The sequence below is a fragment of the Miscanthus floridulus genome, chromosome 10, assembly GCF_019320115.1.
Source record: "Miscanthus floridulus cultivar M001 chromosome 10, ASM1932011v1, whole genome shotgun sequence".
NCBI classification, from domain to species: domain Eukaryota; kingdom Viridiplantae; phylum Streptophyta; class Magnoliopsida; order Poales; family Poaceae; genus Miscanthus; species Miscanthus floridulus.
In genome coordinates, this window is record NC_089589.1 from 133,912,960 (window position 1) to 133,925,458 (window position 12,499).

The 12,499-nt window shown below is 44.3% G+C and overlaps 2 protein-coding genes across 3 annotated transcripts; one reads left to right on the forward strand and one right to left on the reverse strand.

The window, feature by feature from the left end:
- Positions 1-6,457: 6,457 nt before the first annotated feature.
- LOC136489709 (E3 ubiquitin-protein ligase EL5-like) lies at positions 6,458-7,012 on the reverse strand. Its single transcript, XM_066486273.1, has one exon. The coding sequence runs from the start codon at positions 7,010-7,012 to the stop codon at positions 6,458-6,460; it is 555 nt and encodes a 184-aa protein (XP_066342370.1).
- An 866-nt stretch (positions 7,013-7,878) lies between these two features.
- On the forward strand, positions 7,879-10,065 carry LOC136485768 (uncharacterized). Of its 2 annotated transcripts, XM_066482609.1 has the most exons (4): positions 7,879-8,277; positions 9,289-9,472; positions 9,568-9,766; positions 9,920-10,065. In XM_066482609.1, the coding sequence occupies exons 2-4, from the start codon at positions 9,296-9,298 to the stop codon at positions 9,940-9,942; spliced, it is 399 nt and encodes a 132-aa protein (XP_066338706.1). In that variant the 5' UTR covers positions 7,879-8,277; positions 9,289-9,295; the 3' UTR covers positions 9,943-10,065. The 2 variants fall into 2 exon arrangements, 1 of the variants encoding a protein (XP_066338706.1); XR_010766542.1 differs by lacking the exons at positions 9,289-9,472; positions 9,568-9,766.
- The last annotated feature ends 2,434 nt before the right edge of the window (positions 10,066-12,499 follow it).

The following is a 12,499-nucleotide window of genomic DNA, read 5'->3' on the forward strand; positions in this document are numbered from 1 at the left end:
GGCCACAGGAAGAAAAAGGAAAAAGTTAAGGTTGGAGAAGGAGATCTGGACCATAAATTTCATATCCAACGGTTAAAAATCCAACATATCTTTTTCCAACAAAATTCGATCGTAAGACATCTAAACGGTCACTTTTCTTAAAGTAAAATGTTGGATATGCATACACCACACAATGCATATGATGACCACTTAATCCACCACAACGTGTTATGTAACCTTTTCGGGATAAATCTAGGAAAGAAATATGAGCATCTATGTTGAGTCAGTGTTGAACACTTGGGTAGGTTATTGCTACACACGCCTACTAATATATCAACAATGTTTGATGTCTTAGAATACAATGCCACAAAAGAATAAATTCTGATGTGCTCAGAGCTAATAAGTATTAGAACTAGTTGTATTGAATGTAAACATACCCTGCTTTGTCCAAACACTACTACACAAACTTCATCACCGCCGGTTCGTAGCCCCTCTTCATGTTTTAGCCAGTGTTTGTAAAAGTGGTCAGTGGTAACAAAGGTTATCACTGCCAGTTCAGAACTGGCAGTGATATCATTTCCATCACTACTTCCAGCATTCGATCCACTAGTGACGAACTGGACATTATCACCTGTCTAGCATACAATCCAGTGGTGATGAAGTTGTACATCACCGTTGGTCAGGAATATATCCAGCTGTGACGAAGAGCTCATGACCACTGTTCTGTTGTTTGTTTAGGCGGTGAGGAAGCGATTTTTATTGCCGTTGCGGTATACGACCCGATGGTGATGAAGAGCTTATCACCACTAGTGCGTCCTTTGATCTGGACATGATGAAGAGCTCATAACCGCTCGTGCACCATTTGATTCAGCTGTGATGTCTTGATCATCACCGCATGTTTTACCATATCACCAATGGTTTATCTAGTGCCGGCGGTAATAATGCATCTTTAGAAAACTAATTTAGATATAAAATCAAGTCCAAGACCTACACAATATACATCAAAATATACATCCGGTTCAAGTCAGGAGTCCTCGACCACAATGTTTCCTCAAGAACATGGGATATAAAGTTTAACACAAGTCCAAGCTAAAAACACAAATATATATCCCTATATCAATGCAATGGTCTCCATTCGGATTCAAGACTTGGTCGATAATGAAACCATCAAATTGTTCTTAAAGCGTATATATCTCTATATTAGTAACCTTGGTGAAAATTGTTTTCACCGCTGGTCGGGATATTATTCGATGGCGGCCGACGATGAAAACAATTTTCACCGTCAGTAGTTTGTCGCCCCACTGTGCCTCGCTGGCCTTTGAACCAATGGTGAAACTTTACCGACAGTGAAAACGGTGCTGCGTCGAAAATGAAATCTGCTGTAGTGAAAGAAAAGTTTTCGTCAAACTATATAAGCTTAAAATGCATGGTGCTATTTTACAGGTAACAGTCATTGTTTTTTCCGGACGTAGCATTTTCCCAGATATGAATTCAAGAACTTAAAAATCTATAAGTGCTTGATCGAGCCTTCTACAAGCAACAAAAGAAGAAAACAATGCTCTCTTTAGCAGTATATATATAAATATAGTAGATAAATAGAGATCGAATTATAGAGATAGATTAAAGAGATAGAGATTGAGATGTACTGAATTCCTTTTTTTTTTAAAATGATGTACTGCATTTTTAATAGACATTGTAGTTGGTAGATGACCGTGAACCTCGTGTGAATCTGCCGCATGGCTGTCTCATCCTTTGCCACACAATGACCCTACCGGCCACCACAGGAGGGCGTCGGCGTCTGGTGGTTCTCTACGCTGCCTCGCCCTCAACGGGCAACTGGCAGCAGCAGCAGCAGCTGCAGAGGATCGGCCTCTCGCCGGGCGCGAGAATAGGTATGTGGGTGCTGTTCAGCATCATCATCCTGTTCATCGTCATTGGCTTGTGGCGTATGTTGTGCCGCTCCAGCAGGATCTATGATCCCGGGCCGCAGATCAGCGGCGAGGGTATTAGAGAATGCCGGCAGCAGCCTACGGTGGCGGCAGACATGGACTTGGCGCAGGCACAGGCGCCCGCGCCGGTGCTGGCACTGACGCTGGAGTGCATGTACCGGTCGGCAGACGGTTGGGCTGAGCAGACGTGCTCACTGTGCATGTCGCCGACGGCGACATGGCGAGGGTGCTGATGTTGTGCAAGCATTGCTTCCACACTGCCTGCATCGAGCCATGGCTGCGCGGGCACGACACCTGCCCGCTCTGCCGCGCTCCCACAACTACCAATGGCGGCCCGAACTTGGGGACGTGAACCTAAGTAGCAAGCTAGCTTAGCTCGTGTAGCCCTCTAGTTAATTTGGTTTTGCGTGTACTAGATATAACATAACAAATCTCCAGCAATAGTTGGCCTTATAGCTGGCCATAGCTATTTTAAACAGTATCAATATTTGTATTGGTGGTGTGAAAGGATCAAATACCGCATCCAAGAGGGAATGGATTGGGCTAATCGAAAATTCTCACGAAATTTAAACATATCGCTTATCTAAATTCACTCGCGTGTCTAAAGATGTGTTGTAGTCTAATTGCACAAAGTTTTATACATCAAATTCTAACTTTATACTAACACCACAACTATTCTATGAAAGTTTAGCGCTCGATGAGATCTACATCTTTCCAGTTTTGATTTTTTTATTTAAAGTTATTTAGAAATAAATATTTTTAAAAAAATGCAACCATCTTCAAAAAAAAATCATGAAACTAGAATGTTGTACATCTCATCTAGCACTACAACCTTTTTAGAAAAGAAGAATCTTTATGCGACATAATACAAGAAAGATACGCTTTTGCTAAAGTGACAAACACTATACACGCTTAATATGCTCCTGAAAATTTATATTATTTTTTTGAGTGTCTTAATGATCTCAAATGACAAAACTCAAAGATATAAGTTGTCGGTCTCATCTAGGGCTACAATTTTCATGTACAAAGTTCCTTTATCCGACATTATACAAGAAAGATATGATTTTTTAAGGTGGCAAGACTTGGTACGCGATAAATATGCTGTTGAAACATTATTTTATTTGAGCATCTTGCTGATCTCAAATGAAAAAACGCAAGACTAGAGAGTTGTAGGTCTCATTGAGGGCCACAATTTTGATAAAAAATCATATTCATCCGAGGTCGTATGAAAAAGATATGATTTTTTAACGTGGAGCCTTTGCCGCTGACATATGAGTTGAATCAACATGCTACGGAGGATAGTAGGTCAGGTACACACTCATATGAACCTGGATTCGACCGGTTACAACTTCAGAAATCAAAATATATATTTTGGAACTTTGGGCCCCTAGATGACATCTCCAGAGAACCGGATGACTGACAAATTTTACTCGTCATTTTATACGAAGAATTCAAACTGGTCTTCATAAACAATTCATTGCTTGTAACCACATTTAATTTCACATTTTTATTGTTAAGAATATATTTTTAATTGTCACAAAATAATTGGAAAAATAATAATATGCATCAGCAAAGCAAAAACATATATAGAAAACGAAATAATACAAATTAGCCAAATCAACATGAGCTTTAGCTTAGGTGTCCTGTTGACTGTTGTCTGGTTAGCCGCTAGCCTTTTTTTTTTAGTGGAGCACTGTCTTTATATTCATTCAACAAAGCCAGTAGCCTTCTCCTGCGTGTAGCACATCACATTGTTCAGCTGTTTGGGCCAACACAACCAGCCCAGATCGGCTTCACATGGGCCAGTAGCCACAAGGTACAGACGAAGCAGCAGAAAGCAGGTTGCTTAATCCCACCTCTCCAAGCCACGAAGCAATGCTACACCGCTTGCCTATTATAAAGTAAAATGAGGGGACAGGGCAGTAACTCCACAGTTGGCAACGCCTCATGCCTAAGGATGGCAACGGGGACCCGATACCCGATACCCGATGGGTATTTGATCCATTAGGGGACGGGGATGGGATCATATCTTTACCCGCGGGCATCTAAATGGGCAAGAATCCATACCCGACGGGTATAGCGGGTATGGGAACGTTCCCTGTTTACCCGTCCCCGTTACCCGTTGGGGAACCCGACTATTTGAGCTGTCATGCGAGTATTAGGTCCAAAGAAGCTCAACATAGATATTTTGGTCCAAATCTGAACAGTCATATATATAATTTGTGTGTTCTAGGAACCCTCGTTCAATTTTTCCTCACCATCTCCGCCAGCAGCACAAGCACGCCTGTCTCACGAGCGCTCGTGCCCCTTGCTTCCTCAGTTCGGTCTCTCCGCCACCTTTGCTCGTCCTCCTCGCAACCTCACTCCTCGGCATCTCCGAGACTCCGACACTTATACCCGGGTGAAGAAGAAACGTCTCCGATTGCAAAGCTGCGACCCCAAGTGTCATTGTTTATCGGGTATGCAGTACCCGTCGGGTATCTGTTACCCGACCGATACCCAACGGGTACGGGGATGGGCAAGAATCTATACCCGAGACAGTTAATGGGGATGGGGATGGGATGAATTCTCCGTAGCGGGGAAGAGAACGTTCCGGCGATACCCGACGGGTATATACCCGTTGCCATCCTTACTCATGCCCTGCAGCCCTGATGTTGAGAGTTCACTGCTAAGGCTCGTTTGTTGCTTATATAAATAATAAAATGTAAGTAATAATTGTCTGTTTGGAATGTATGACAGGCGTAGAATGTTTGTAATATAATAAATAAAGTAATAATTAAGTGCCTTTTTGGTGTTTGGTGTGGTTCCAGCTTATGGAATGTATGACCGGCATAGAATGTTGGTAATAAAAAAAAGAAAGTAATAAAGCTCATGGAACGTATGACAGACATAGAATAGAAAGTAACAATTTAAGCTCCTATTTGGTGTGATTCCAGCTCAAGGAGTGCTTCTGGCATGGAATAGGTGAAGAGGAGCATTGGATGGCTGGCATGGAATGGGTGAGGAGGGGCTGTTTTCTAGTATGGCAGGCGGTGGCTCAAGGAGTACTTTCTGGCATGGAATATGTGAGCAGGAGCGCTTCTGCCTCGTGGCGTGGAATGGATGTGAGGTGGAGTCATTTTCTCGAATGGTAGGTGGACCCACGATTTTGGGTTGCGGTACAAGTTTGGTGCAGGCATGAGCACTTCTGGCGCGGAACAGGTGAGGAGGAGTCATTTTCTCGTATGCCAGGTTCACCCAAGATTTTAGACTTCGGTAGAAGGGCTTTGGCTCTGGTATAGGAGCACCCGGAATGGAGCCCCTCCAAGCAGCCTCTAAATATAAGTGAAATAAATTTTTTAGTTGGATCTTACTTAGGATAGTAGTTGGATATATTGACTAAAATTACGGATATTGAGGCTAAATATCCAAATTCGTATTTGATATTTGAGAACTTTAGTAAAATACCCATACTAGGCAAGCCCGTGTTAGGGGCTACCCCACCATCGTGCGCTAAGGGCTGGCAAGCCTGCAACAGGGACTGCCCCTTCAGTGGCCAACGTGTACCAAGGGCTAGTGAGCCCGCACCAAGAGCCCGCCCCACCTACTAGTCATGTACTGAGCGAGTGCCGTGTGCCTAGGGCCGGCAAGCCCATGTCATGGACCTCCGACCGAGCTGCTGCTAAGCGCAGAGGTTTGGTGTGCCCACGCCACTGATGGCGTGCTGCTGCTGCCGCTCGGAGGTGCTCTATATGCATCAGGAGGGAGAAGAGAGGATAAGACAGAGCTCGGGAGAGAGAGCGGGGGAGGATAAACCTACAGAGAGAAATAGGTTCAGGCGTGAGCAAACTTTCTTAAATACGGATAATTTTCACTACGGGTTCTTAACATTTTCACTCAGCGGTGTTTGAATACCTTCTCCTAAACTACCCTGTGACATCGGATGTTTAAACCAAGAGAGGTTTTCCCTACTGATTCTTAACATGTTCACTCGGCGGTGAAAATACGGATAATTTTCACCACCGGTTTGTACAACGGACCTGTGGTAAAAATCATGGCCAACAGTTTTCATAAAACCAGTGGTGAAAGTGCCACTGACAAGAAATACAAAAATCACAGTTAGAACACCATATTAAACTTTACTACGACTACGATAGTACATATTTAACCTGTAATGAGATGTAAAGTTTGCTCAAACGCACGACGTACAGCACCTCCTCTTCTCGGCTATGTAGTTTTTTCACAAAAAAATGTTGGTACCCCAAATAAAACTTCATCACTTCTAAGAGAAATAAAAAATATTCAGTGAACACTTGTCGAGTCAAAAAAATCGATATGTAACATGTTCCATTCCAAGCAAAATTCGAAAATCTCGTCGCAGCCTCTTCTCTTTCGCCGCAGACAACATGACGACGAATAACTTCATGTATTTCTGTAGTATATACAGTTCTAGTAGGTCGTAATACAGTACCATGACTTACTAACTTCTAGTAAGTAAGAGAAAACTGTTGACTGGCTGCCGAGAAAGGAGTTCATGGCCATGGCCACGCCTAGATGTCGTCGCCGGGACCGGGAGCGACAAGCGGGGCACGGCAGAGCGGGCAGGTGTCGTGACCGCGCAGCCACTCGTTGACGCAGGCGGCGTGGAACAAGTGCATGCACGCCGGCAGCACCCTGATGGCCTCGCCGTCGGCCAGCTCCGCCAGACACACCCCGCACGAGTCCTCCTCGCAGCCGTCCTCCTTCCGGTACGTGCACACCAGCGGCGGCTCGGCCGCCTGAACTGGCGGCACCTCCACGGCGGCCATCATCGAAGGATCCCTGTCCGCCAAGCCTGCTGCTTGGCTGCTCGGCGGACCCACTCTGTCCCCACCTCCGGCGACCTGCTCCTCCGCGTCGTCCTTCTGGAGGCCACACCAGAGGATCCTGAGCAGCACGACAACGCCGGTGATGGCAACGAACACTATGGGCATCACATTGTCGTTCGCGTCGCTGGGCTCGCCAGAATTCTGGCTGTAGTACGCCTGGCCATACGCACTGCCGTGCTGCGAGGACGACAGGTGGTTCTTGCTTCCACCGGCGGCATTGTTCGTGGTTGTGGCCATGGAATGTTCCATCATCGGTTTTGTAGGTGGCTTATGAGTTGACTGCGAGAACAAGGAGCTAGTCGTCGTCTTTTTGTAGGTGTAGCTGGGGTTGACGGCTGTTGCGAGGATTGTTTCTTTGTGGCCATCGATGGATATGGATACATTGCCATGACATGACGACGACGATGATGGCGATGGCGTGCGTTACTGCGTACGTCTTCATAGAAGAAATTCCCGGGAAGGATCTGTACGATTTGTCGTCACTATATATAATTCGTTCAAGACAGTACTTGTGTACATATATATTTATCACCTCCGTTTTCACTAGAAACCATAGAGTCAAGTTTGAACACTTATTTTGGATTTGTTATTATGAAATGAAATCGTGTGACATGATTACACCTATAAACTATACTGTCATGATTACACCATTGCAAATACATTGGCAAATACGAAAATCTGTACCTGCGAGAGATTACATGGCGCTATTACGAGAGATCTCTTGTAGCATAGTTTACAAACCACCAAGACAGTGGTAGACAACTCAAAGCAAACCGGAACAATAAGAGAAAGCAGGGGTAGGAGACCCTCATCCACGACGCCTAACAAACATATTGAGCTTGTGAAATAAAAAGACATCGACACTAAAACGATGGTGGCGAAGCATTCACCTCAAAGAGACAAAGAAACTATTAAAACTGGTTTGGTTGGTTAGAAATTGTTCATGGTTCACAATGCAAAATCATTTAGGAAACTGAGATTGTTGGAGAAGGACAAAATCTAAGGTCTGCTATTCCTTCCGTTAACACTAGTAGAGAACAGACCTTTGATCCTCGGTCAAAATGGACTCTAGTCCCGGAATTTTTTGCCCCCGGGACTAGAAATACCTTTAGTCCCGGTTGGTGGATCCAACCGGGACTAAAGGCCCCTGCCCAACGGCTACTGCGCCAGACAGAGGTGGCAGGGACCTTTAGTCCCGGTTGGAGCCACCAACCGGGACTAAAGGTAGACTTCTACTCCCGGTTGGTGGCTCCAACCGGGAGTAAAGGTCTACTCCCGGGCCGTGGCTGCGCCCGGGGTTGGAAAGTTACCTTTAGTCCCGGTTGGATCTATCAACCGGGACTAAATGTTCTCCCTTTATAAATCGGCCGTCTCCTCCTTCCTCCCCGAGCCCGAGCTCAGCACATTTTGAAGCTCACTGCAGTAGTGTTCTTGCTTCCTCCCTCCCTCCATTGTTCCTCCATCCATTCTTCGATTCCTCCGTCGATTCTTCAATTGTAAAGGTTACCAATCTCATACTCTCATTTTTTACCATTTTCTTATGCCATTTTATTCACTATATATATTTATGGTTCTTTATTATGGTTTTTTTTCATTTGTAAGCAATTTGAGCTCAAAATCACTTTAAGCTTGCATATTTACATGAAAGAAGGTTAAAGTATATATAAATATAAAGTTAGAAAATAGTTAGAAAATTATAGCAAATCCTTACTAGTTGAACTTGCGGACCGTGTTCAGGTCGGCGAGGATGTTCTCTGCCGAGCGGTAACGGACGTCAAGGAGGAGCTTTGATTCTACGAGGGAGAGCGATAACGGTCGTGGAAGACCGTGTTCCCTTCCTCGTAGAATCGGAGCTCTTCCTTGACCAAGTACGGTGCCGTCCGGTGGAGAAATCCTCGCCAAGCTGATCACGTAAGCAAGGTCAACTAGTACGGATGGTTATTTATTCACATGTCCCGATATCGTCGTAGTAGTCTGTCAATCACCGTACCTAAACGTAGTATATATAAATAAAAACTTAGAAAATAGTTAGAAAATTATAGAAAATCCGTATTAGTTGAACTTGCGGACCGTGTTCAGCTCGGCAAGCATGTTCTCTGTCGAGCGGTAACGGACATCAAGGAGGAGCTTTGATTCTACGAGGGAGAGCGACAACGGTCGTGGGAGACCGTGTTCCCTTCCTCATAGAATCGGAGCTCTTCCTTGACCAAGTACGGTGCTGTCCGGTGGAGAAATGCTCGCCGAGATGATCACGTAAGCAAGGTCAACTAGTACGGATGGTTATTTATTCACACGTCCCGATATCGTCGTAGTAGTCTGTTATGTGTGTACATTCCCATTCTTCTGTTAATTTGCGGAAATATCATATGAATTACTTACCTGCCGCAGTAAAAGACGAGAACACAATGACCATTAAAAATATCATTGTTTAGAGATCTAGATAATTTTATAGTTTGTTAATTTTATTTGTTTATAAAAGAAGAAATTTATAGTGTATTAAAAAATGAGTATAGAGAGTAGATGGCAACTGCTTCCGGGTCCTCGGCCTCTCATGGGTTTCCAAAGCGACTTAGGCCGGGCCTTCCTCTCATTCCATGCGGCAAGTGTCGTGATGAGATGAAGATTGTGATGGAGTACCGAGTGAAGAAGGAGGGTCCCAACAAGGATCGTATCTTCTACAAGTGTCCGGATCGCAATGTGAGTTATTTTATCGTATTTAATGATTATGGTTAGTTTATACCTATTTTCATGATGGTTGTGATTAAAGTTCTAATTTTTTGTTTTAATTTCAGTGGGATGGCAGTGGACGATGTTCAGGCTTCTACTGGGAGGAAGAGTATGTTGAACTCGTGCAAAAATATCTTGCACAACAGGCAGATACGGCGGCTAATGAGGCAGTGATCCAGCCGAAGAAGCCCAAAGATGTTGCACAATCGGGGGATCTGTCTGTTTTAGTTGAGATTGGTCGCGAAATCCTTGTGCTCCTGAAATGTATTTTAGCTTTAGTTCTTTTAGTGGTAGTTGGGATTGTCTACATTGTAGCGATGCTTTCATAAATTTGTATCTTTTGTGGTGGCACGCATGTTGTATAAATAATTAATTATGATCTAGGTTTTAATATGATATTTATGTCATGTAATGCAGATGAGCCGTCATTGGATGTATAATGCTGATCGCCGCTCACAAGAGTTCATTGACGGCGTGCATTCTTTATTACGTGCAGCCGAGACAAACAAACGCGACGGTTTCATGTGCTGCCCATGTGCCATATGTAAGAATACGGTGGAATATCCTTGCTCAAAGACTCTTCATTCACACTTGTTCAAGTCGGGTTTCATGCCAAACTATATTTGTTGGACAAAGCACGGAGAAACCGGTGTTGTAATGGAAGAAGATGAAGAAGAACAATGGGACGACAATGATATTATTCCTGATGGTGCGTGCTTCAATGATACTGCAATGGGAGAAGCTGAAGAAGAGGTAGTCGCAGAAGATGAGCTGGCTGATGATCTTTGTCAGGTCATTCGTGATGCACAAAGAGAATGTGAAAGTGAAAAGGAGAAGATCAAGTTCGAGCGGATGCTAGAAGATCACAAGAAATTGTTGTACCCAACTTGTGATGCAGGGCAGAAAAAGTTGGGAACCACACTAGAATTGCTGCAATGGAAGGCAAAGAATGGTGTATCTGACAAGGGATTTGGAGAGTTACTAAAAATCCAAAAGAAGATGCTTCCGAAGTACAATGAATTGCCCGCCACTACCTACGAAGCAAAACAAGTTGTCTGTCCTATGGGGCTAGAAATAGAGAAGATACATGCATGTCCTAATGACTGCATCCTATACCGTGGCAAAGAGTACGAGAAATTGGATGCATGCCCGGTATGCCATGCGTCGCGGTATAAGATCAGGCGAGATGACCCTGGTGATGTTGAGGGCGAACGTCCACGTAAGAAAATCCCTGCCAAGGTTATGTGGTATGCTCCTATAATACCACGCTTGAAACGTCTGTTCAGAAACAAAGAACATGCAAAATTGTTACGATGGCACAAAGAAGACCGTAAGGTAGACAATATGTTGAGACACCCTGCTGATGGGTCCCAGTGGAGAGCAATCGACAGAGAATTCCCGGAGTTTGCAAATGACGCAAGAAACTTAAGGTTTGCTTTAAGTACAGATGGTATCAATCCTTTTGGAGAGCAGAACAGTAGTCATAGCACTTGGCCAGTTACTCTAAGTATCTACAACATTCCTCCTTGGTTATGCATGAAGCGGAAGTTCATTATGATGCCTGTGCTCATCCAAGGCCCGAAGCAACCTGGCAATGACATCGATGTGTACCTGAGACCACTTATTTATGAACTTCTCATTTTGTGGAATAAAGAAGGTGTACGTGTGTGGGATGAGTACAAACAGGAACACTTTGATCTGCGAGCATTGTTGTTCGTAACAATCAATGATTGGCCTGCTCTAAGTAATCTTTCAGGACAGTCAAACAAGGGATATAATGCATGCACACACTGCTTCGGTGATATTAGAGGTGTATTCTTGAAAAAATGTCGAAAGGTCGTGTACCTTGGCCATCGTCGATTTCTTCCTGCAAATCACCCCGTAAGAAAGAAAGGTAAGCATTTTAAAGGGAAATCAGACCACCTGACCAAGCCTCGCAACCGAACCGGTGAGGATGTACTCGATATGGTCAATGATGTGAAAGTCGTCTTTGGAAAAGGACATGGAAGCCAACCTATTCCGAAAGACGCTACCGGTCACGCACCCATGTGGAAGAAAAAGTCCATATTTTGGGACCTACCCTATTGGCAAGTCCTGGAGGTCCGTAGCTCGATCGACGTGATGCACCTGACGAAGAATCTTTGTGTGAACCTGCTAGGCTTTATGGGTGTGTATGGAAAGCCTAAGGACACATTTGAAGCACGACAGGACCTGCGTTGTTTGAGAGAAAGAGACAACCTACATCCAGAGAAGACAGATGATGGACGCCATTACTTACGTCCTGCTAGCTACACTCTAAGCAAAGAGGAGAAGGAAATCATGTTTGAATGCTTAAACAACATCAAGGTACCATCTGGATTCTCCTCGAATATAAAGGGTATTATAAATGTGCCAGAGAAGAAATTCTGTAACTTAAAGTCCCATGACTGTCACGTTCTCATGACGCAATTACTTCCAGTTGCATTAAGAGGAATTCTACCTCCAAATGTACGTCTAGCCACCGTAAAGCTATGTGCATTCCTCAATGCAATTTCTCAGAAGGCAATTGATCCAACTGATCTAGCTAAACTACAGAATGATGTGGTTCAATGTCTCGTCAGCTTTGAGTTAGTGTTCCCTCCTTCCTTCTTTGATATTATGACACACCTCCTAGTTCACCTAGTCAAGGAGATTTTCACTCTCGGTCCTGTGTTCCTACACAACATGTTCCCCTTAGAGAGATTCATGGGAGTCCTAAAGAAATATGTTCACAACCGTGCTCGCCCAGAAGGAAGCATCGCCAAGGGCTATGGAACAGAAGAGGTCATTGAGTTCTGTGTTGACTTTATTCCCGACCTTGACTCGATTGGTGTTCCTGAATCGAGACATGAGGGGAGACTAAGCGGAAAGGGGACACTAGGGAGGAAAACATATATTGGTACGGATGATGATTATTTCAATAAAGCGCACTACACAGTTCTACAGAACTCCTCTTTGGTAGATCCGTATATTGAGACA

Coding starts and splice junctions, on each gene's coding strand:
- LOC136489709 (XM_066486273.1), bottom strand. CDS start 7,012: ATGGCCACAACCACGAACAATGCCGCCGGTGGAAGCAAGAACCACCTG.
- LOC136485768 (XM_066482609.1), top strand. CDS start 9,296: ATGGCAACTGCTTCCGGGTCCTCGGCCTCTCATGGGTTTCCAAAGCGA. Junction 9,473..9,567: donor ACAAGTGTCCGGATCGCAAT/GTGAGTTATTTT, acceptor TTTTAATTTCAG/TGGGATGGCAGTGGACGATG. Junction 9,767..9,919: donor AATCCTTGTGCTCCTGAAAT/GTATTTTAGCTT, acceptor CATGTAATGCAG/ATGAGCCGTCATTGGATGTA.